The following is a 26016-nucleotide window of genomic DNA, read 5'->3' on the forward strand; positions in this document are numbered from 1 at the left end:
ATTTCTGCCAGACTACTTTCCAGTTTTCTCAGCAGTTTTTATTAAATAGAGTTTTTCCCTAACCAACTTATTTTTTTCATTAAACACTTACTGAATTCCATTATTTCTGATTCTCTCAAGTCTAGTCTGTTCTTTAATCTGCTTCTCCATTTTTTAATCAATACCAGATGGTTTTGATTGACTGCTATTTTATAATATAGTTTGGAGTCAGAAATGCTAGTCCTTCTTCCTACCTTTTTTCGTAATTTCCCTTAATATTCTAAATCTTTAATTTTTCAAGATGAGTTTTGTTATTATTCATAAGCATTAAATGCCTGCTATGGGCCAGATACTATGGCACATGCTGGGGATTCCAAGAAAGAGCTGTCCATTCTCCCCCCTCCCCCCCCCCAAATAAAAGACCCTTCTGTCAAGGAGCTCACAGTCTAATGATGGTGACAACATGCAAACAACTATGTACAAATACTCTCTATACACATTAAATTGGAGATGATCAACAGAGATAAGTAATGGGAAAGGCTTATTGTAGAAGGTAGAATTTTAGTTGAGACTCAAAGGAAGCCAAGAGGCCTAGATGAATATGAGTTGTAACTAAGTGGTTATTGAAGGGTGAGATAAAAAGTAAGGAGTCAAGGATTGTGAGTCTTAAGTGATTGGGAGGATAGTAGTACCTTTTGTGGTAATATGGAAGTTAATAAGAGGGGAGTAAGGTAAGAGAATGATTTTGGTTTCAGACATCTTGAGTTTGAGATGTCCAATAGGCAATTGGAGATACGAAACTGGAGGTCAAGAAAGAGGTATTAGGATTGGATAAATATATTTTGAGTATCATCAGTATGGAGATGATAGTTGAAACCCTGATAGTTGATGAAATCACCAAGTGACATAATATAGAAGGAAAAGAGAAGAGAGGCCCCAGGACATAGCCTTGTGGTACACATCATGGTTAATGGGTGTGACCTGGATGATATCAGCAAAGGAGACTGAAAAGAAATTGTTAAATAGGTAGGAGGAGAATCAGGAGAGAGTAGTGTCATGAAAATCTGGAGAGAAGAGAGTATTAAGGACACTAAGGTGATCTTTAATGTCAAAGGCTGCAGAGTGGTCAAGAAGGATAATAATTGAGAAAATGCCTTTAGATTTGGCAATTAAGAGATTGTTAGTAACTTTGGAGAGAGTAGTTTTGGTTGAATGATGTAAGCCAGATTGTAGAAGGTTAAGAGATTGAAAAGGAAGAGTACTTTAGACAGGTTTCTTAAGGAGTTTGACCACAAAAGGGAGGAGGGATGTGCTTTTTTGAGGGTGGAAGAGATACAGGCATGTTTGCAGGCGGTAGGGAAGTAGCCAGTAAATTGGAAGAGACTGAGACTACTTATCAGTAGGAGAGTGGGAGTGGTAGAGAGGGTGATACATTAGAGAAGATGGGATGAAAATGGGATCATATGTGTATGTTGAGTGGTTTACACCAGGAGAAAATCCACCTCCTTTTGTGAGATAGGTGAAGAAGGAGATAGTGGCAGAAGGCATCTGAAGTGAGATGAAAAGAGAGAGCTCTTGGTTAATGGGCTCACTATTTTCAGTGAAATATTAGGCTCCTTTTCCTTGATCTTTATCTTTGAACAGGTGTTTCTCCGTTGTCTGGAATGAGTTCCAATCTTATATTTGCCTCTTTAAACCCCCAACCCCCCCCCCCTGCTTCTTCCTTCAATAGAGAACTCAAGTGCCATCTCTTACATGAGACCTTTCCTAGTCTTTCTCAGTTATTATTGCTTGCTTCCTCTTGAAATTATTCTCTATCAATACATGCACACTGTTTTATTTTTGAGGCAGCATGGCTTAGTGTGTAGAGACCTAGTTTTAGAGTTAGGATGACCTTGGTTCCAGTCCTACGTCTTATAACCTACTGCTTCTGTGACCCTAGTTGAGTCACATAACCTCTTATGCTCTCTGGGCAGGGTACTAAAGACCATATGTTGTAACAACTAATTGCTTCTCTTTGTTGGCAGGAATTTTCTTATCTGGAGTTCTTACATCAGTGGAGTCACAAGTCTTGCTCAAGAGAAAAAAAAATAATTTGTGTTATGTAACACAGTGCCTTTCCAAGATAATTTAAATATTTGTTGAATTGGATAGAATCACGAACATAACATCAATTTAAAATATCCATTAAGAGTACTTTTTTTAAAAAAGAAAATTAATTTGACTGAAAATTTAAATATACCAAAAAGATCACCTAGGTCTTTGGGAAGTGATTAAGGTGATTAGTTACGTTAAAAAAAAATTCTTTGTTTTTACTAAAGCGTTCACTTTTTTCTCCACAAAGTTGTACTTTGAAAATGACCATTGGTATTAGAAGGCTCTACCAGATCCTACTCAACATCAAAGGATTTCCACTCAGTGTAGGTCTAGTAAGGAATGGTGTGTATATTAGGGACCAGACCAGTCACATAGGAAAGTGTCATCACCAGATTCCATCTCCTCTCGGACTAATGAATACTGGCCAGCTCATAAGACTTGAAGGGTTGGTATATATAAGTATCCCTTTCTTTTAAAAACAGAAGTATTCCTTGTCTATTTAGTAATATTGATAATACCTTCTATTTTCGTAGTGCTTTAAGTTTTATAGCGATTTATTTTGTGTGTGTGTGTGTGTGTGTGTGTGTGTGTGTGTAAGTAAGTAAGTAAAGACTGGGTCTTCCCATCTCTCTTAGGGTAGAAGTTCAATAGCCACTCGTGGGCCTGATCTCCTCCTAAGAAGGCACATAAGCTTAGACTTTTTTTTCTTTCCTGACCTGAGCCTGCTTTCCCCTCTTTAGGCAAGAACTCTTGCCCTCAGCATCTCCCCATATTGGTGCTGGACTTGGTATGGATACCAGGTTTGCTTTGTTCTACTGCAGCTCAGAACTTCTGAGCTCAAGTGATCTGCTATCTCAGCTTTCCTATTAACAGAGATTACGGGTGTGTGCCACTATTTTATGGGCTACCAAGTTCTTTTCTCACGGTTTTTTTTTTTTTGCAGAGTAGGCTTAGGTTAAAATGAGAGTTGCCGGTGGTTACATAAACTTGTCAATGAGCTCGGATTTGAGTTCATCTACCAGTTTTGCTACTTAATACCTGGATGGCCTTGGGCAAGTCATTTCTCTCTGGGTTTCAGTTTCTTCTTAAAAATGAAGGGATTAAACTAAATAATTCTTAAGGTCTCTTCCAGTATGAAAACCTGTGATCCAATGACAAATTTCTAGGTATACAGTCCTTTTTAGAGGTAAAATTTCCATATTTTTTCTTCAGTCTATTTCTGTTACCAATTTGCTTGATTTTCTAAATATTTAACTTTGTCTCAATTTTATGTCAGTTATTTAAAAGGATGTTTCTGAAAGGGTGGAATTATAATATTCCTATTTGTGCTGAAAGTACTGAGCTCCAGAAAGCGACTTGTCTTTTCTGACCCAGATACACAATTTCCAACTGTGGTAGATGGTGCCAGAGAGTAGAGTGTGTTGGCAAAGGCCCAGAAATAAAATTATTATATTACAGAAGGACTTAGTGTATTTTTTTTCTAGTGGTATTCTGTAGTGCAGTAGGAAAAACATTTCTTTGCGCTCCACCTTCACAAATTGAAGGCATATTTTAAAGCGACAGGTTTTCATTTTGCTAAAATGAGAAAAGAAGCATTTCTGAGGTTTTAGTAACAGAATTGGGGTATCTTAGCTTCTTTTTCTACCCCCCTTCCCCAGTGCTGTCACACAACAAGATTACAAGCCAAACTCATCTCGCAAATTTAATTAATTAAGAAATACCATCTTGTCCATTCTGTCTCCAGATTTTAATTTCCCTTCACATAGTTACTCGGTTCTCTGGAATAGCAACAGATGATCTTTTGATAATAAAAGGTGTTGTTTAAAGACTGTTTGATACCCAGTTTTGTGTCTCAGAAGACATAGTAGAATTAGATACTTAACCTGTTTGGGGGCATATTAGGCCTTTCCTCTTTCATATAATTGTTATAAGATCATTTGATAGACAAAACTTGATAGTCATTCGGGAGCAGGAATACCTAAATCAGCCTTAACAATAAAACATAATTACTTTGAAGGGTACAAGTTAGGTGCTGTTTTCCATTCCTTTTTTTCCCCCTTTCCCCAGTGGGTTTTATATTACCACAACAATGCAAATAAAATCACTGTGAAGAGGCAGCAAAACTCTGGTCAAATACAACAGTCATTACAAATTTCTTATTTCTGTTAATTTGGGGGGGGATGATATGTACTTTCTAGGGTATTTGGAATGTTTTTTTAGGAAGTAGCTATTTAGTCTAAACAATATATCAGTAAATTAAAATTATTAAAGGATATGGCATTTCATCACTGAAGGGAATTCTAGTGATGGAGGCTTCCTGTACCAACAGATCAAATGAAAACTCATTTCTGACTTAGTATATTTGTCCTAGGTCTCAAGACAGAGTTGAGACACAATGACTTTCCTAGGTTCAAACAGGTATTAAGTGTCAGAGGTGGGATTTATGACCAGGGCTTCCTCAGTCTGACCCCAGTGCTCTGTCCACTAGGTCATTTTGCTTCCATTGCAATAAAATAAATATTAAAGCAAACAAAAAATTCAAGTTGGTCTCCTACTATAGGTGCCCTAGAAATTATCTACTCTAATCTCATTTTATAGATTTGGAAACTGACCTAGAGAAGTGAGGTGACTTGCCCAATGTGCTAAGAAATTGAGCTAGGATTTGAAAGGGGGGGGGGGAACTTTAGTGAAAGATTGTTATTGTTAACTATGTCATCTTCATTGTCATCAGAGTACTAATTGAAACAGCTTTCATTTATTAGAACCTTTTGTAGTCACTAAACTTATGTAGTGTTCATGAAGACATAATAATTGAGGTGAATTTGCTGAACTCAGAAAATTTGAGTGGTGACATCGGTAATTTTGCGTGTAGGTCATGGGTTGGATTATCAGTTGGACACAGTTGTGCAAATGTATTTGTCATGTAAGTTGTATTTCTTACCTAGATCCACTGAAAAAAGGAAGAGTAGACATTCTTTGGAGACAGAGCAGCTATTTCTATTGGTTGAGTTGTTGGTATTCATCTAGTGAATATCTTTTCTATGGAGAGGTATTTAAATAGAAGGGAAACAGTTTTCCCTTATGTTTTGAGATAGGTGATAAACAGTTTTAATTACTCCCTTTGCTACCTCTGCTGCCTCTGAAACACCTGTTGTACTTTGGTGTTAACTCTCTAGGCTTGCTTTGTTTGAAAACTGCATGGATTATACATAAGATTTTGCTGATGCTATACATGTTCACATATTTTTCTGAACCGTAGAATAAATTAGTTCCTGCAGAGGTTGTGCAAAATAGATATAGTACAGTGGTGTTGAGAGCTCATGGAAGTTAAACATTTTCTTAGAGATTTTTGCAAATCTAGGTCTTAGAACTATAAAAGTACCTTGAATTTGATTCATTCTCTGAAAACTGGATAAGGTGGTAGTAGCCTTTGCCATTTTATAGATGAGAACACTGATGCCAAAATATGTAAATTGACTTAGCCATTGTTAGTTTGCTATAAATAAGTGAATCTGGAGAAGGGATTGCTTGGGTGCAATGGGAAGAATCCTGACATTGGAGGCAGAGGACTTAAATCATTGTTCTATCCCTGATTAACTCTTGGGAAAATCAGTCCAATTCCCTGAGTCTTAGTTTTCTTATCTGGGAAATGGGGATGATAATCTCTGCACTGCCTACTTCTTATGACTATATGAGAAAATAACTTTGTAAACTTTGATAGAAATAAATTCAAATGATATTTGAGTTTATTTCTAACAAATTTCTATTCAAATCAATTCAACTAACATTTAGGCATCTATTGTGTATAAGGCAGTGGGGACATAAATTTTTTTTTTTTAGGCAGTTGGGGTTAAGTGACTTGCCCAGCATCACACAGCTAGTAAGTGTCAAGTGTTTGGTCTGAGGCTGGATTTGAACTCAGGTCCTCCTGACTTCAGGGCCAGTGCTCTTTCCACTGTGCCACCTAGCTGCCCCAACATAATTTTTTGGAAAAGAATTTTTACTCTCAAGGAATTACTTTGGGAGTTGGAGGAGGAAGATAAGACATGTATACAAGTGGTATAATACAAAGTAGGTTAGGATGTGGGGGTGTAAAAGGGCAGGCAGGTCAGGCAAAGTATTCTGAGAAAATGTGAGGAAGGTAATTATATAGTTGTAAGACAATTCTCTTCTGAGATTTCTTTTTGGTAAAATGGGAATAATATGCTCCCTACCTCCACAAGTTGATTGTGAGATAAGCATTATAGAAGGTTGTCTAAGCACTTAATGAAATGTATGCTTCTGTTATTATTATTACCTTTTCAGGTTTAAATATATATTATGTGGTCCTGAGGCTTACATTTTCTGTGACTGTATTAGCTTCTTAAAAAACAAAACAAAAGAACCCATGATGATTTTCTTCCCTAAAACCTCTTGCCTTTTAATTAGTGGCATAATATTGAGTTAGACACAGACTTGATAGTAATTACAACTTCATGTTTTAAAAAGATGTTTTTTTTTCCCTATTCCACTTTCAGGTGTTTTCCGGAGAGTAGTTCTTGGGGCATCTTTGCCACATTAACTCAGTCTGTCAGGGGACTGAAAGGCTTATGAGGAGGTTCTGTCTCACAAAAGAGTGTCTATTGAAGACAACAAGGAAGAGGGGAAAAGAACGGAAAAAAAGAAGCTAAAACATTTTAGCAAACCATGGTAGGTATTTCCCACTAATTCTTTTGATCTTAGTCAAAGTATTCTTTTAACTTGATAATGGAAAAGTTAACATTAGAAAAAGGTGTTAATTTTTTGGCTCTAGTGCTAGGACAAAGACAGCATTGAGCTGCTATTTAAGCAAAGCAGATGAGGTATGATTTATTACAGAGTCCTTTAAACCACAAAATGGAGCCCTGTGAGCCTGCAGGCCATGAATTATTAAATTCAAATGAGAGAATGTTCATAAATAATGTTTTCTAATAAAACTGGCAAACTGTTGCAAATGACTAAATGACCTTGAACTGTAGTTTAAATGAATCGCTTCTAGACTTCTACTTCAAGGTCAATAATTTTTTCCTCTTTAAAACATATACCTCCCCTGATGTTTTCATCATGTCATGGAGAAGTCCCTGGGCACAAAGACTGTGTCTGTGGAGCACAAGCTGAAAAGTTTGAAATATTGCCCTTACAGTAGACTATGTGTTTATTGTCTGAGCACCATGAACAAGTTTCTTTCCCTCCCTGGGCCTCAGTTGTATTCTTTGCCAGTGAGAAGGGATAGATGATCTCTGTAGTTTCTCCTGCTCTCACGTCTTATCCTCTGTCACAGGTAAATGGAGGGAGGCTCAGCGGCTGAAGACTTGGTACTAGGGTGGGGCAGAGGGTGGGAGGTGGGGGAGGAGGGGAGGAAGGGTAGAATGAGTAGCTGCTTTATATTGAGGTTCAGAAGGGCTGGATACTGTGTGCACATGGATACAATCACTGATACTTGACATGTTGAAGTGAATACTTCTTAGTAACTGTACTGTAATACCTCTGTCCTTTATTATCTGAGCCACACCTTTTTTTCAGTTGCAAAATTATCAGGTATGTAAATTGTTCAAAAAAGAGGATGATCTCAGTGTTACTTAGTCTTGTTTCAGACTGACATCATGAATTTTTGTCAAGTTATTTAACCTCTCTGTGACCCAGATTCTGCATTTATAAAATGTGGTCAGTTGTTTTACTTGTGTCTCTCCGGGGAATGTTAGTTAAACCCTTTTTGTAAATCCATTTGTAAGTCAACAATGAATAAGAGATGTTAAGATGTTTTAATCCTTGGAAAAAACACAAAGATCATATTAATCAATGTACTAGAATATATTGATTAGAGGCAGCATGGTGGTTTATTGAAACATGTATTGTAATTTGAACCTTGGCTTTATTTTAAGTCTTGTGACCATGGAAAAATCACTTCACCTCTGCAGAGCTGTGATTTTTCTCATCTGACAAATGGGGATAGTGCATCCTGCTTCCCCCCAAGATTGCTTTGTAAAGTGCCAGTTGTTATTGATTCTACTGTTATTGTAGTGCAGTAATAGCATTATAATATTTAACTATTATAAATTGTAACTTATAATGATCATGATGAGTTGCAGTGTTGTAGAGAGTAAAATACTTTGAGTTTTGAATCATGAGCTCTTGGGTGTATTCTCTTATCCAGTGCTTAATTGCTTGTGATCCTGGACAAGTCATTTTACCTCTGAGTGATGTTGTTTCTCCATCTGTCAAAATGGCCTTGATAATACTTATATTTATAGGATTATGGTAAGGAAAGTTCATTGCATACGTTAAAACATTCTACAAATGTGAATAGATGATATTCTTTAATGCTACGTGGATCACTAATTTTGTTAGTATGGGTTCTTCTGATGGTGATTGTAGACCTTTTACACTTCCATAGACTAAACTACTCTGGCCAAAAAAATTATCACCAGTGACCAAAACTTTGGTGATGAGTTGCTCCGGATTAACTGGTCTGGTCTTGGGATGACAAATACTCCCATCCATTTGGTCCATATGTAAGTCTTCTAGCTTGAGAGAATATTCTTGTTAGATCTCCATTGTCATAGAATTCCCCTCATCCTAACCCTACGCCCCCAGCTCACCAATGGTAAGTAGTTAAGTAGTTGAAATTTTTTGGAAGTGCTTTCAGACCACAGAGCTTGAGATCCTTCTATAAGTTACTCTCTGAGCTCTTAAGACCAATATAAAATGGACTGCCGTTATCCCTTCTCAGCAACCATGACAGTGATATTGAAAAATTAAAAAGATAAATTGAAATGCCTTTAAACTCTCTCCCTCACCCTGGAAAACTTTATATTTTCTATAATTTTATTGACATCTTTGATTTTAAAAAGATTTATATTACATTGGTACCTCTTCTTCCCCAGAAAGCCATTAGATTATACAGCATCGAGTTTTTGTTGTCATTACTGTTATTGTTTTAACACTTGTTTTTACTTTTCTGGTTTTGCTTGCTTAAATCACTCATTCTCTCTCACCTTCCCCCTCTTCCCCTCCACTGTTAAAGCTTTTATGTGAGATAATTTACCCCATTTTGCCTCTCCCTTTCTCCTCCCAGTACATTCCTCTCTCACCCCTTAATTTTATTTTTTAAATATCATCCTTTCATATTCAACTCACTCTGTGCCCTCTGTCTACACCCCCCCACCCCCCCACCCCCACGCGCGTGAGTTATTGCTCCATCAAGTGCATGCTCTCTCTGCCTTGTCTCTCTGTCTCTGTCTGTCTCTCTCTCTCTCTCTCTCACACACACACACACACACACACACACACACACACACACACACATATTCCCTCCAGCTACCGTAATAATGAGAAAAGTCTTTCAATTTTTCTGTTTAGGTCTGGCTTCTAAAGAATGCATTAAATTCCTCTACATCATTGAATGTCAGTTTTTCCCTCTCATTGATTACCCAGTTTTGCTGTGTAGGTGAGCCAGGTTTTAATCCTAGCTCCTTTGACCTCTGGTCAGAGCCCTCAGATCCCTTAATGTAGAAGCTGCTAAATCTTGTGTTATCCTGATCGTGTTTCCACAATACTTCAGTTGTTTCTTTCTGGCTGCTTGCAGTATTTTCTGCTTGATCTGGGAACTCTGGAATTTGGCTATAATATTCTTGGGAGTTTTCCTTTTAGGATCCCTTTCAGGAGGTGATTGGTGAATTCTTTCAATTTCTATTTTACATTCTGGTTCTAGAATATCAAGGTAGTTTTCCTTGATAACTTCTTGAAAGATGATGTCTAGGCTCTTTTTTTTTCATTCTCCAATATCCTTTAAGATAATATTTAATACTGTTGTTATTATTATTATTATTATTATTATTATATTATTATTATTATTATTATTATTATTATTATTATTATTGGCTTTAGTGGCTCATTGAATTTAACAACAAAATTTATTAAGGAAGTCCTGTGTGCAGAGATTTATGCTAGGTGCTAAGGGAGGGAATTTGGAACTCAAAATTTAAGTTAGGTATAAAGCCTTTCTTCTTAAAGGGAATGAAATCAATGAGGCACTGAAGGAGGAAAAAAAAGGCTATATGAGAAAATCCACAAGTTTCCTCTTTCCTTTTCCCTTGAAGAGATTCCTGGTCTACCATTCCATTCCATTCTTGCAGCTCAGAACATAGAAAGCTTCCTGTCCCATCAACAAGAGGCCTCAGCCACTTTGTTGTTTGCCACTCTTGCCACTGCTACTGATTCTGTATGTGTCAGTGGAAGAGCTGGGACAGATCTGAGAGAGCAGTGTTGGCTGAGACAGAGACCTGCAGTGAAGATGTAACCAAGTAGGCTTTTTTTGATCATGGCTTTCAAGTAGTCCAATAATTTTTAAATTCTCTCTCCTGGATCTATTTTCCAGGTCAGTTGTTTTTCCAATGAGATATTTCAAATTGTCTTCAATTTTTTCATTCTTTTGGTTTTGTTTTACAATTTCTTGCATTTCTCTAAGAATCATTAGCTTCAATTTGCTCCATTCTAATTTTTAAGGAAATATTTTCTTCAGTGAGCTTTTGGGCCTCCTTTTCCATTTAGGCAATTCTGCTTTTTAAGGCCGTCTTCTCCTCATTGGCTTTTTGGACCTCTTTTGCCATTTGGGTTATGCTATTTTTTAAAGGTGTTATTTTCTTCAGTATTTTTTTGAGTCTTCTTTAGCAAGCTGTTGACTTGTTTTTTATGATTTTCTTGCATAATCTTCATTTCTCTTCCCAATTTTTCCTGCACTTCTCTACATGATTTTCAGAATCCTTTTTGAGCTCTTCCATGGCCTGACACCAATTCCTATTTTTTTCTTGGAGTGTTTGGATGTTGGAACTTTACTTTGCTGTCTTCTTCTGATTGTATATTTTGATTTTCTTTGTCACCATAGCAAGAGTCTATAGTCTGAGGTTTTTTCCACAGTTTACTCATGATCCCAGCCAGTTACTTGAGTTATAAACTCTTTGTTAAGGTAGGGCTCTGCTTCCTGTGTGGAGGGCATATTATCTAAAGTTTCAGGAGTTTTGTGCAGCTATTTTCAGAGATAATTCTAGGGATCTGGAAGTTTTCAGTTCTTCCAAGGTGGTATGATCTAAGGAGAGATGTTTACTCCTCTCCTGGCCTGTGTTTTGGTCTGTGAGTGGCCACAAGCACTCTTTTCTGCCTTGGAACTGTGAGGAGGGTTCCCTCTCCACTGCTTCTACACGCTCAGCTATGCCAGTGCTCCTCCTTCCTCAGGACTATGACCCAGGTCCAAGTATGGGCAAAGCAACAGAATCCTTCCTTAGTGCCAGCAAAGAGATTCCTGTAATCTCCTCATTAGTTGTTAAATCTCCATACCTTATGTGGGCTAAGATCTCCAGAAGTTGCTGCTTCCCTGGGGCTGTGCTGGGGCTAGCCTGCGTTCTTCTGTCACCTAGGTCTGAAAGACCTTTTCTGCTGACCTTCTATGTTGTCTTTGACATTTGTGGCTTGAGAAGTCTGGAAACCACCACAGTTGCCAGTGATTCAGTCCCCTGAGGCCTGCTCCAGGTTTTCTCGGGCCCAGTCTGTGCCTGCGTGGCCCATGCTGGACTGTGTTCCTCTACCAGCCCAGTGTAACAGACCTTTCTGTCAACCATCCAAGTTGTCTTGGGACTTGAAGTTTGTTTCACTCTGTCTTTTTGTTGGTTTTGCTGCTCTAAAATTTGTTTAGAGTCATTTTTTTACATGTATTTGGAGAGGTTTGGGGGAGAGCTGAAACGTGTTTTTGCTTTTACTCCGCCATCTTGGCTCCACCCTAGAGGCAATTTTAAAATGACATTTGGGCTATTCTTTTTTCAGAAAATTTTAAGAGACAGTACATTGTAGTAAAGGTGTGGCCTTAAGAATCGGAAGCTTTAGTTGGCCTTGTGGTTCTGATCCAAAAAAATGTTGCAACCTTTGTGAGCCTTTGGTTTTGCATTTGTAAAGTTGAAATGATATTTGGTGCTGTCTACTCTTTGTAAGCCATAAAGTAGTATAGTAATGGGAGCTATTGTTGTTATTATCTCAATCTAGTAACATTTTTCCCCTTACTTTTCTAACAGAGATCTATTAGATCTTTTGCTAATGACGATCGCCATGTTATGGTGAAACATTCAACAATTTATCCATCTCCAGAAGAACTTGAAGCTGTCCAGAACATGGTTTCTACTGTTGAATGTGCCCTTAAACATGTCTCAGATTGGATGGATGAAATGAGTAAATCTGGGAAAACAGAGGGAGATGTAGATGTGAAAAAGGATGATGCTGCAGAAAACTCTGCCAAGTGAGTGAACTGACTTTATAATGCTTTATGGTGCAATATGTTTCTCACTGTATCTGGGCATAACTAGGAAGAAACTGGGTATGGAAGTTGGTTGGTCAGCTAGCATTTGTTAAGTGATTTTCTGACAGGTGAATACTTCGAATTTAGAAAGAAAAAAAATTAATGGTTAGGGAACTCTAGAAAGAAGACCTAAAACCGCTTCTCATTTCTGTACTTCTTCAACATTTATAAAGTTTATTCCTTAATGACAATCCTGTGATATAGATTTCACTGTCCCATTAGTAGCCAGGATACAACACTGAAAAATCTTTTCATCCTTTAAGGATATCCTTTTAGTAGAAAGCATCACCAGATTTTTTCCCTTTCATTTATTTGAAATAACTAGTAGCTTTTCTTGGCCAGAGGATTATGGGTACCATATTGTAATAAGTCATTTAAAATCTCAGAGTCAACATTGCATGAAAATAAATTTAAAATGTAGGTGATTTTGGTGTGGATAGCACACTAAAATGGAAGGCATGAACTAGACGCTGTTTCTTTCGTTTATATTACCTCTGCTTCTGAATATGTCATTTCCCCCAACCCTTACCAGCCAGCTTTCTTTTTTCAGACAAAAAACCAAAAAGCACCGCCTCCCCCCCCAAAAAGCCAGAGAAAGAAAAAGAAAAAAAAGGAAAGTAGCTCAGCAAAACTAACCAACACTTCAATTGAATATGAAAGTATATGTCATGCTTTCTTTTCTAAAGAGGCAGTAATATTTAATTATTTTCTTGTACGCAATTTGTTTAGCCATTCCGCGATTGTTTTATAGCTTTTTGTTACCAGAAAAAGTACTGCTACAAATATTTTGGTGTATATGAGATCTTAATTTTTGTTTTTGACTTTCTAGCAGTGAGATTTCTGGGTATTATGTTATGAATATTTTTTAGTTACTTCTTAGCATAATTCCACATTTCTTTTCAGAATCATTGGACCAATTAAAATTCTACTCCATAGTTGAGAATAGATTATTTTTATTGCCTTTAATGGTAACAGCATTCTATGCCTTAAGGTCCCTTTCTGTTAAAGTAGAATATTTCTTTACTTGATGGTCTTATTCTTGGGGAAGATATACTGTATTTGGTGATGTCTTAGAATCACAGATATGGATGGGCTTCAAAAGTCTTATTGTCTACTCCATATGATAAATTCCTTTTGCAACATTCCTAACAAGTGATTATCTAGCCTTTGCTTGAAGAGTTCCAGTGATAGAAGAACTGCATCTCTGGAGCCAGCCCATTCCGTTTTAGGACAGCTTTAATTTGTAAGGCTTAAAGTGTAAGTGGCCAAAATACATAATATAGAATGTTAGATATGGATCGGATTTTAGAATGGATAACGTTAGAACTGGAAGGGACCTCGGTCTTGTTTCTCAGCCTCTTGGCAGTAGTTCAGTACCCTTCTAATATAGATAAAATATATAATGGCTTTTAAAAATGCTACTGGTGAATTTGGGACTTATGTGAGGTCTTAATGAGGTCATTCAATAACTTCTTTTTATTTCCCTGAGTTTATATGTATGTTGAAATAGTTCTGCCTCCAAATTTAGAGTGTACTTAGGCAAGTGCCTGGCTTTTCTTAACAAGTCTTATCTTGGAAGATGTTTTTACACAGAACTGGCAGCCCCTGGAAAAGCTTTTCAGATGATTATTGTTTAACTTGATGAAGTCACTGTATTTTAAAGGTTTTTAAAGGTTTATGAGCCTTAGACTTAACTTTGAGTTTTATAACAGAATTGGACATGTGAGTAAAGTAAATTCTTGACTGGTCACATGTGGATAATGCAATTTGTGGAATAATCCCTGTGAATATTTGAACCCAAGCTGATGGCATCTCTCCCTAGCATTCTTACTGGAGATCAGAAATGATAATCTAGGAAGGGCCACAAATTGGAATTTGTTAGAGTTAGCTCTGGAACTAGCAAAGGTACAGGACCATGAGTTAATGTCTCTGGGTCTCAATTTCCACATATATCAAGGTAGACTAGCATTCCTTCAGATGCTACCTGTTTCTTCCACGAAGCCTTTCTTGAGCTGTGCAGTCAAAAATGATCTTCTTCTTTCTTCCTGAATAACCTTTTATATACTTTTCAAGCATTTCTTATTCTTCATTTTGTATTATCATCTGTGTATATGTTACATCTCTCTACTTGAGTGTGAATTTCAACACGATAGGGAGTTTAGCTTTAGTCGCCTACATTGAGAAATTTTGAATCACCTTCACTTCTTCCTGCTGTTATCTATGTCTAATCATTCAGTGAATTCTTCAGATTTTTTTTTTTGTGAGGCAGTCGGGGTTAAGTGACTTGCCCAGGGTCACACAGCTAGTAAGCAGATCTTTTATTTAAAATGATCCATTTTGCTTCTTACATTTATCTCTTACCAATGTCATTAGCCTTTGAAACATCAACATTTCTTTTTTTTTTTTTTAATTTTTTTGGCAATTGGGGTTAAGTGACTTGCCCAAGGTCACACAGCTAGTAAGTGTCAAGTGTTGGGTCTGAGGCTGGATTTGAACTCAGGTCCTCCTGACTTCAGGGCTGGTGCTCTATCCACTGCGCCACCTAGCTGCCCCAAAACATCAACGTTTCACAGGAGCCTTGTAAATGCTGTCTCTGGTGCTTTCAGTTTATCCCACAGGTTGCTGGCAGAATAACATTAGAAGCTTTGATCATTCCCCTAGTCATCACTTTTCTCCCATTCCACCTTCATTGTACATGGGATCAAGTTTACATTCTTAGTTTAGCATTCAAACACTTCCACACTCTTCCCAGAGTCTTACTTTTCAACCTATGTCTCCTAGGATCATGGATTTAGTGTTAGAAGAGGTAATCAGAGTCCAACTCTTTGTAAAGGAGGAAACCAAGATACAGAGAAGGGAAATGATTTGGCTAAGATCATAAAGTAAGAACCAGAGCAGGGATTCACACCCACCTTTCTCTGACTTGAAATCTAATGAATTTTCTACTGTAGATCACTCCTTCTGCTTGCCATTGTCTGCCTGGACCTGATTGGCCTATATTCCTTTTTTTTTTTTTTTTGGCCACAGGCCACGCGTGGTGTGCTGCGCGCACGCGTGCGCGCCCCCCCCCCATACTTTTTTCACTTAAATGAGTCCATTTTCCTTTAGGAGACTTTCCTCTATAGTTTCCACCCACATTGATGACATTCTTCTTTTAAACTCTTACAGCTATTGATTTTTGTGTCATGTGGGCACTTTATCATATCCTGTTTTAACATTGATTTATATGTGTTTCAAGTGTGAATGAAGCTTATATTCCTATAGCACCATTAAAAGAATTTTTCACAATAGATATGTAGTGCAAATATTATCTTTTTTTTATAGATTGGAAACTGAGGCTCAAAGAGGTAAAAGTATCTTGATTTATGTCTTGTTTTCCCAGTTAGCTTCTCTTGAGCAAGAACTATATCTTATGCTTTTTCCACCTATGTAATGTTCCCCATGTTATCTGTTCAGTAGTTGAAAGTACTCTTAGAACCACATACTTTTATAGCTGAATAGGACCATAGTGAAAGCAGTGCTCTACTTCATTGTGGTTTTGAGTCCTTTCTGTCATTTACTAACTCTATAACCTTGTGTGACAAGTCACTGGATCATAGAATTTAGTGCAGAGAAAGCTTAGAGATTGTTTCCTTCAACCTTTCCATTCTACATTTGAGAAACCAGACCCAGGGAGGTAAAATGATTTGCCCCAGACCATCATGTGAGCCAGTGACAGAACTAGAACTCAGGTCTTTTGTCCCTTAGTCCTAGAGACTGTTTTGGTTGTCTTGTGTATTCTAAATAGCCTCTTTTAAAAAATGTAAATTTTAACAGCAAGGAAACCTAACATTTTGGGTATAATTTAAAGATGAAAATAGTTAATTCTTCTCCCCACACCCCAGGAAGTAATGCTGTAGAATGAGATTCTTAAGAGCTCCAAAATGTCATGAGGGTATAATGATTTCCAGGGGTACTGATTCACATGATCTCAAAATAGAAAGGGCCTGAAAGGGCCCTTAGGAATTAACCATTCATTTTTCAGGTGAGAAGACTGAGGCCCAGAGTGGTTAAATTACTTATCCAAGATCATTTCATATATATTCTCTAATAATCACTTAGTTTATGTTGATATTTCACTTTTAGAGCCCTATATCTTGGGTTACTTGTTTACCTTTGAGCCTTAGTTACCTCATCTATAAGATGTGTATTATATTTCTTTTTGTTTTCTGCTATACTCAGAGAAAGCAGAATATTTAGAATTTTATTGTCCTTTGCATCCGCTTATCTACTTCTTAGTTGTACTTCTAGACTGTGGAATAACATGGTGCACACATATAGAGATAACCATTCAAAATTTTCTTTTAAAGGGATCAAGGTGGCCGAACACTCTGTGGTGTAATGAGAATTGGCCTAGTTGCAAAAGGCTTGTTGATAAAAGATGATATGGATCTTGAGCTGGTTCTGATGTGCAAAGATAAACCCACAGAAACTCTATTACACACTGTCAAAGACAATCTTCCTATTCAAATTCAGGTGAGTTCTGTTGTAAAATTACCTTTCCAGGTAGATTTTACATAGGCACAAGTGGTAAATGTTCATTAAGTCAAAAAACATTTGTTATATATTTATGTGCCAGTCATTGTGCTGAGTTCTAGGGATAGAAAGAAAGGCAAAAAACTCCCTTCATTTCCTGCTTTCATGGAGCTAACAGTCTAATGAGGAAGATAGCATGCAAACAACTATGTACAAATAAGATGTACAGGGTGTCTGAACAGTCTTAGTGCAATTTTAAGCTTTAATAGTTTAAACTCATTGATTAAATAAGTTTAAATAGCTTAAGACTACTCTAAGATTTTTAGGACACGTTGTATGTAAGATATATTGGAGGTAATTTTGGAGGGAAGTCACTAGTATTAAGGAGGACCAGGAATGGCTTTTTGCCAGAGATGGGATTTTGGCTGAGACCTGAAGGGAGCCATGAAAGGCAGGAGATGTAGATGGGGAGTGAAAACATTCCAGGTATGAGGCACAACCAGTAAAAATGCCAAGTCAGGAGGTACATTGTCTAGTTGGAGGAATAGTAAGGAGAGCTGTGTCTGGATTATTGAGTATGTGAAAGGGAATAAAGTATAAGAAGCTGGACCGATAGGAGGAGGCTAAGTTATGAAGAGAAGTCAGAGGATTTCTTTGATCCTAGTGGTAATAGGGAACCACAGAAGTTTATTGAATAGAAGATTATATGATCAGGGCAGCGCTTTAGGAAGATCACTTTGATAGCTTAGTGGAGGATAGGGAGATCAACAAGCTGGTTTTAGCAATAGTCCATGTGTGAAATGATTAGGACCTGCGCCAAAGTAGTGGCAGCGTTAGAGGAAAGAAGAGGGTATACAGGAGAGATACTTTGGAGGTAGAATTGGTAGGAGTTGGTGGCAGATTGTCTCTGGGGGCTTTGAGAGAATTGAGGATAACACCTAGGTGGTGAGCCTGGGTTACTGGAGAATGGTGGTGGCCTCAGCAGCAATAAGGAAGTTAGGAAGAGGGGAGGACTTTTTGGGAAAGATATTATGCTCAGTTTTGGACATGCTGAGTTAATATTTCTGTGAGACATCCAATTCAAGATGTCCTGTAGGTAGTTGGAGATGTAAGACTGGAGGTTGAGAGAGGTTAATAGGCTAGTCAGATCTGAGAATGGCCTGAGTAGAGGTGATAATTGAAATCATAAAATCAGCTACAATCAAGTGAAATAGTGTTGAAGGAGAAGAGAAAAGGGCCCAGGACACACCCTTGGGGGACACCCAAGGTTACCAAGGTTACTGGTGTGACCTAGGTGAAGATACAGTAAAGGAGACTTGGGAAGAAGCAGTCAGATAAATGGAAAATTGGGAGATAAGTGTTGTGAAAATCTAAGGAGAAGGAAAAATCAAGGAAAAGAAGATAATTGAGAGTTATCAGTGGAAAGGGTCAAGAAGGATGAGGATTGAGAAAAGGTTGTTAGATTTGGCATTTAAGAGGTCATTGATAGCTTTGGAGAGAATAATTTCATTTGGATGATGAGGTCACAAGCCAGACTACAGAGAAAACAAATATTTTAAATATAAATCTGTGGGTAAGCCATGTGACATAAAGGAAACTTGTGATGAAAGTGGAGAAAATGTTTGCTGAATCAAGGTGTATACTAAATTAACAACAACAACAAACCGAGACTTCCTTAAAGTAATTCTTTTGGAGTGAACTTCATAGAACTGTGGGTTCTATAAAGCTAGAAGGACTGGTGAGATGATTTAAAGTAAACTTAAATACATTTTAAGTTCCTTGGGGCATTATAGAGCTTTTTATCTTTGTTTCTCCGGAGCTTAGTGTGATACTTAAGTAAACATTTGTTTGAGTCTACCTGAAATAGTCACTTAACCTTTGGAAAGCCTAGAAGACTGGAGCTTTCCAGGATAATAACTTATTAGCACTTTAATGTTCACTGAGCACTTTCCCCACAACAGCCTTGTGAGGTAGAGATTTATTCTCTCCATTTTACTGATGAGGAAATGGAGGTGCAGCGAGGGAAGGTACCTTGTCCATGGTCACACGGCTAGTAAGTATTAGTACTGGGATTTGAATGTAGGTTTTACAAAACTTTTAGAGCTACAAGGAAATGACTCCAGAACTCTTTTACATTACACTCTGTTACTTCTCCTAAGTGATAATACATATTTCTAGAGTGCTTAAATACTCTAAAATCCTTTCCTCATTCTTTGAGGTCATCAGACTGTTAGCCCTATTTTGCTGATTATTTTCTTGTTTTGTAAAACCATAAGATTAATAAAAAGCATGCTTTGAGGCTTCCTTTAAAGAATTAATGCAGTAATTTAATGACAGCTCCATCAGTTTTTTTTTTTAGTGTAAAGGTAATTATAGAATTTTAAAAATTTCCTGTTTTGGAAACTCTGGAGTAATAATAGTTCTTGTTAAACAGTCAGGTTAACAGGTGAGTTAGGTTAGGTGTTTGCTAAAGCTCCTTCCAGTTCTAGTTGAGTTTATGAACATGGCATCCTTTACTCTTATTCTTTTATGTATCAGATGCTCATGGTTTCAAAGCTGGTTGTAGTAGTCAACTCTTCAGTTATCTTTTACCATTGCAGATGGGAAATAACACTCCAGAAAGCATAAACCATAAAATTGTTTTTTTCTGTTTTCAAGAGGTGGAATGGGCAGAGGAAAGAGTTCTAGGTTTGGTTTCTCAGGACCTTGGTTTGAATCCTGGTTTTGTCACTTTCTATCAGCATGACCTTAGGCAAGCTAAGACTTAAATTTTGTGGGCCTCAATTTTTTAATCTGTAAAATCAGATTGGACCAGATAATCTTTAAAGGTCCATTTTGCCTACAAATCCTGTTCTGTTCTTCAGAATCTTTTTTTATAAGAGTGAACAAAGCTAAAATTTATCTCAATATCATTTTCTCTCACATTCCAAGACTCTTAAGTTATAGGCATGTTGCCAGTCTTGCATCATTGTAAGGAATTTCTCTTTCAGGAGTTTACATTGATGAAATCACAGATCCAAACCAGAACAAAACAAAATTAAAAATTCTTTTTACTACTCCTCCTTTTCTCTAATGTGTCTGGGGGAGGCAACAGACAGCAGTGCGAAGAGTACTGAACTTGGCATTAGGAGACAGGAGTTTTCAATCGCAGCTTTGCATTTATTAGTTATGTGACATGAGGAGAGTATTTCTCTTCTAACTCTTCTAAGTTTGTCTTCTGTTCCCTCATCATAGCATTGTTATGAGGAAAGTACTTTGTGAAATGAAAAGCCTTTATTATTTGTACCATCCTCTTTCTCTCTTAAGCTGTTAAACACTTGCTGGAAAAAGTCAAAGAATATTGGTAACTGGGCCAACTACAAATTTATCTACTCTTAGCTGCTCCCTCATTACAAGCCATGCTCTTTTCTGACTGACTTGCACTTTCCACAGTTTCTGTTCCGGACCTCCTCTTCTTTCCTCCAGACCCCTATATTAATTTCACTTAACCCTTACCTCTCAGCAAAGTACCTTGCTTCATGCTTGATTGAAAATTTTTGAGGTCATGCATTGTAATCTCTTCCCTGATTCTATAGCTCAGATCCTTTCGACATCATCCATCATTCTCGCCTCCTTTGTTCTACCGTCTTGGAGGAAAAGGGAGACTCCTTTCTCAGGTTAACCACTGTGCTGTTGATCTCTTATGCCATCCCCTGCAAGCTTCCTCCTTTGAGTTTCTCTTCTCTGTAATTTTCTCTCTCTATCTCTTGGCTCCTTCCCTGCTGTCTACAAATAGCCAAAGATTTCTCCTGTCTTTACAGATTTGATTTGACCTGGCTATCCCCTCAAACTATTAAGCTATTGTATTGTATATCTCCATTTTACCTCCAAAATCCTAGAAGAAGTTTTCTGTCCTTGTTATTTCTGCTTCTCATCTTCTACTTCCTAATCCCTTGCAGTATGGCTTCCAGTGCACCACTAGCATGAAACTGCTCTCCCTTAGGCCATCAGCGATCTGCGTATCATTAAATCCAACAGCCAATTCTCACTCCTTCTCTTTTTTTGACCTAGCTGCATCGTTTGACTCTGTTGACTATTGATTCTTCCTGACTACTCTCTTATTAGTATGTTTCCCTATTCTGTTCTCTCCTGGTTCTTCCATCTGCCAGTTCCTTTTCTATATCTTTTGTACCATTGTCATCCATATTCCATCCCTAACCAAGGGCTCTGTCCTGGGCCCCCATCCTCTTTTGAGAGTTATTATTAGTTTTATGGCTTTACCTATCATCTCTGCAGATTACTCTAAGATCTGCATATCCAACCTTCATCTAACTTTTGAGCTCCGGTTCTACTTCTCCAACTAAAAGTTCTTTTGGACACATTCTTTTGGTCATATCCAGCTGGATGTCCCATAGGCATCTAAAACTCAGCATGTCCAAATAGGGCTCATTCTTTTCCCTAAGCCAAACTTCTTCTGAACTTTGCTATTTCTGATGGGGTACCAGCCTTTGAGTCATCTAGGTTTTTAAGCTCGAGAGTCATTTTCAGCTCGTTCCTCTCCCTCATTTTCCATATCCAGCCAGTTGCTGTGTCTTGTTTGTACCTTCACAGTATCTCTCCTCTTCTCACTTATTTAGCCATCACCCTAATTTAGATCCTTATCACCTACCTAAACTATTACAGTTACTTCCTTGTTGGTCTGCTTTGATCCAGATGCTACCTTCCCCTTCTCTCTTTCCCTCCATAACTTGATATTCCTACTACAGAGCTTTCCTTTCTTTGATATCCATGACTCAGTTTGGCTCTCAATACTCATATTCATGTTGTCCTTTAACTCATCCCCTTGTATTCATAGTGGGGTTATAACTTTTTTGAGGACCTTTTTTAGATATCCTTCATTGCTTTACCTCATTCTTCTTATGTCTTCTTGTACTCTAAAGTAATTTTACCAGACTCATCCCTAATAAAAAGGACAAATCCCCCCCCCCTGAATTTGTTGTACAAGTCTTGATGTATTTAAAATTTTTTAATCATTTATTCAGAGCCAAAATATACATTGATTGGTAGAAACTGTGGAGTATAATAAAACTTTGATTCACTAGAATATTGAGGAAATGATGGGTTCTGATTAACTGATGGTAAACTCAAAATCCTATTTTGTTTCAATTCTTATTTTCTTATGTTCAAAATAAGTCTATTTTCTTCCCTTTTATAATTATGAAATTTTTTTCTAAGATGATCAAACATTTTACAGTTTCTCAGAGTTATCATTCTGAACATTTGGGAGTATGGTATAGGATAATGCTTTTGTTAATTGTAAACACCAAGTCAGGAATTAAGAGATGTGGAATGTTAGTAATAATTATAGCAGCTCACATTTCTGTAGCACTTGAGGATTTGCCAAGTTTTTTCCTTTTGACCAATTCTTTAAGATGGATTATATAAATATTATCATTATTTTATCAATGATGCTGTGGTTTTGTCAGGTGAAATTGTCCCAGTCTGCATAGCTAAGTAGTTTTTATAATTGGATTTTGACTGGCTACCTGACTCTAGGTTCAGTGTGTTAGTGTAGTGTAAGGGAAATAGTATTAGACTTTTAACAGGGACACCTGCATTTGAATCCTGGTTCTAATGCTAACTCCCTGTATGATCACTCATTTTGTGTATCTGAGCCTCAGTTTACTCATCTGTCAAATGAGGGTTAGATGGTCTTTGAAATTGTTTTATTCTGGCTCTGGTCCCTCTAATTACTGTGTGACTCTAAGTTCACATAACTTAGTTTTCCTGCTTCGTGCATAGGGGATGTCCTTACTTTGTGGGGCTGTCTCATAAGAGATTTTTAGGTCATATTCTTTGACCTTTTTGTCAGATGTTCTCAGTGTTCCTTCACTAGAGCAAAGATAGCCCATAGGTATAAATATTACTATAGATATTGGGCCTAGAGGGATCTTGGAGGTCAAGTTCCCTCCTCTCATCTGGAAATGAGGAAACTGAGATGTAGGAAAGTAAAGTGACCTTTCCGGTTCCAGATAGCTAGTTAAATGGCAGCCAGGACTTGCACCCTGACTTTAGTTCAGTGCTTTTTTGTGTAGGTGTACAAGAAGTACTGAATGTCACAAGCATGCCTTTATAGTTGTAATGCATTGTCATAATTGGCAGGTGATTGCTATACTGTGGCAGGCCCTTAAATTATAATGTGATTTTACTGTTAACATACAACATCATCGTGTTTCCCTGTGAATGTCAAATGCCCTGTCCTGTAATCTTGAGTCTCACCAGTCTCTCAGCTTCAAATAGGGCACAGTTGCTGGCTTATCTTCATCCACTGAAAATAGATCACTATGGCTTCTTGTTCTTATTCATGTTCATGTGCTTTTCTTTAAGACAGACAAACCCTGCTTAATTATTTTTATGAGGACTTGAGAATTAGTAGTTAAATGTTTGAGAGGATCCATCCAGGTAAACTGCTGGTTTAGGACACTTCAATGCAATTTATTTTTCAGTAATATATTTCCAGTTGTTTGAAGTGGAGTAGAGCCTTGGTGTGGAGAAAAGAACACTAGACTTGAGTCGTAATCCTTAGGGTTCTAGTTTTGATGATGTTACTGTCTGTATAACCTTGGATAAGTCACTTTGCCTCTTTTTGTCATCTTTAATTTAAACTAGAGATAGATTTTCATTACCTTCCTCACAGCATTGATGAAAGGAGCAGATGAGACAATATATGTGAAACACTTTCAAAGTCCTTTATAAATGCCAGTTATAATATTGTTGGCTGTTTCTTAAATAGTAGGTTAGTCATTCCTATTTAGTGAAAAATATTAATACTCTGCTGTTAATGTTGATAATTGTTTCCTTCAAACAGCATCTTTGCCATTCAGTTTGTATCTCTGACAGTCAGGACCCACATTATAGCAAGGTTTTATGAAATTTGACTATCAGTGGCACAGTGGAGAGGATTGGGAGTCAAAAACCCTGGGTTCTAGGCCTACTTCTCTGCCAGTGACTCATTGTAGCACCATATCTAAGTCATTTAACCCTTTTGGATATGTGTTTACACACCCATAAAATGGAGAGTTGGTCTAGTCTCCAAGATTACTGCCATCTCCAGCAAGCTGTGTTCTGACGTTTGTTACAGTACTGACATTTTCTGTTCAGTAATTCTTGAGTACTTTAATTAGGAATTTTGACAACCAAAGTGGGGAGAAAGAAAAGGAGGGAGAGGAAGAAACAAATAAGCATTTATATAGAGCCTCCCACATATGAGATTAGTGTGCTAATCACTTTTACAAATACTATTTCATTTGGTCCTCAAGACATCCTGACAAAATGGAGGTTAATATTATCTCCCTTTTACAGTTGAGGAAACAGACGAACAGGTTAAATAACTTGATCAGGGTCACACAGCTTGTATGTGTCTGAGAGTGGATTTGAACTCAAATTTTCCCTACTACAAGCCCAGCACTCTATCCACTGCATCACTAGCTGCCTCTAACCACAAAAGAGAGTATTTATTTTTTATTTTGTACCAAGTAATTTAGAAGAAAACAGAGAAGCTAGATGTCCATTATCGATCAAACATTTGGAGGGATTCCTTACTTAAGCACGATAATGTCATTAACTCGTTGTTGCAGTTTGAGATCTTTTTACATACAGTACAAACATTCCTTTTTAATGTGATTTATAATTCTAATTAATTGGACATTTTAAAGATCTTATTTGGTGACTTTCAGAAACTTACAGAAGAGAGATATGAAGTGGAGCAGTGTATAAAAGAGGCATCTATTATTATCCGAAATACAAAAGAGCCCACGTTAACGCTGAAGGTGATACTTACTTCCCCTCTAATTAGGGATGAATTGGAGAAGAAAGATGGAGGTATATAAAGCTTTTTCTTTCCCTTTTAATTTCGTTTACATAAGACTTCTGTCTCAGATGTTATGTTGGCTATGTCATATAGGTTTGAGCATGTAACTGTTCTCTTTTGGCTTATGTTTGTAACATTAAAAATAACCAGATGTGTATTTTTGCATATTTGGTAAAAAGTTCAGTGTAGAAATGTATATAATGTTTAATGTATGAAAAATCCTGTGCTTATTCTTAGAATTCTATCATGACTACTGTACCTTTAATAGCAATTGAGGACCTTGTTTTGCTTCATTTAAAATTGCTATGCATTCTTGGTAGTCATTTAAACAAACACATCCTGACTTCGGTTAGTATGATGGATTTTATGGTGTAACAAATTGCTAATATGTTTTGGTGCTTCCTTAAATAAGGACTGTTTGCACATCACCTTTTTAAAATTGTAAATACTATCTTCTCAGCTGTAGCTTATATCCCTTAGTTTTTAATCATATGTATGTACAATTTTACTCATGTGTGTTTATTGTTTAATGTTAAAGATCCCACTTGTGGGGTGAGTTGGAATTTATTTCTAAGATTTTTTATACATATTACATATTTCCTCTTGGGAGATTTCTGAAACTCCATGTAGTGTTCTGAGTTTATCTGCAGAGATTATTCTTTCTGATACCTTCTTAAGTGTTTGAATGCCTACCATATGTTGGATATTGGGGGACATCCAAAAGTGACTCAGCACAAGACAGAATGGAAATTGTTAACCTTAAAGCTATGTGATCGGCCAGGCCTGCACCACATATAGTCCATTGTATGTCGTGTAGGCCTGTTTTATATCCTCTCCAATTTTTGCAGGCCACCTGAAATCTTTTCACAGACTGTAAGTGGTGTGCAGGCCAAATGTTGTGCATACCTGTGATAGGTTGTTCCCTTCACTACCTTCCCTCCCCAGTCCCTTCCCCTCTGCCCTTTCAAATCCTCATCCATGGAGATGATCCTGGGATTTCAAAGGTTATACCAGTGAGTTCAAGCTGGAATACCTTTGAATAGGGGTTCAGTAATGAAATGTGTCTCCAGTTCAAGAATCATCCTAGCTCAGCATAGAGTTAGCTGAGTGTAAATGTTAACAGATGGACCACCAGGTATTAGAACTTTGTCACAAGAATTCATGAAGACTTCCTTCTGATCTGTGGAGAGCTTCTGATCTGGCGTAGTGGCAGGAA

The 26016-nt window shown here is 37.3% G+C and overlaps 1 protein-coding gene across 2 annotated transcripts in view; it reads left to right on the forward strand.

The window, feature by feature from the left end:
* Positions 1–26016, forward strand: part of STRBP (spermatid perinuclear RNA binding protein) — a 142039-nt gene that overhangs the window by 76455 nt on the left and 39568 nt on the right. For both annotated transcript variants that reach the window (XM_020967545.2, XM_020967544.2), the window contains exons 2-5: positions 6594–6765; positions 12156–12376; positions 16786–16951; positions 24667–24811. In XM_020967545.2, the coding sequence (XP_020823204.1) occupies positions 6763–6765; positions 12156–12376; positions 16786–16951; positions 24667–24811 (535 nt within the window). In that variant the 5' untranslated portion in view covers positions 6594–6762. The remainder of the gene's footprint in view (positions 1–6593; positions 6766–12155; positions 12377–16785; positions 16952–24666; positions 24812–26016) is intronic.

This window comes from Phascolarctos cinereus, unplaced genomic scaffold (assembly GCF_003287225.1).
Source record: "Phascolarctos cinereus isolate Bilbo 61053 unplaced genomic scaffold, phaCin_HiC Scaffold_2;HRSCAF=192, whole genome shotgun sequence".
NCBI lineage: Eukaryota > Metazoa > Chordata > Mammalia > Diprotodontia > Phascolarctidae > Phascolarctos > Phascolarctos cinereus.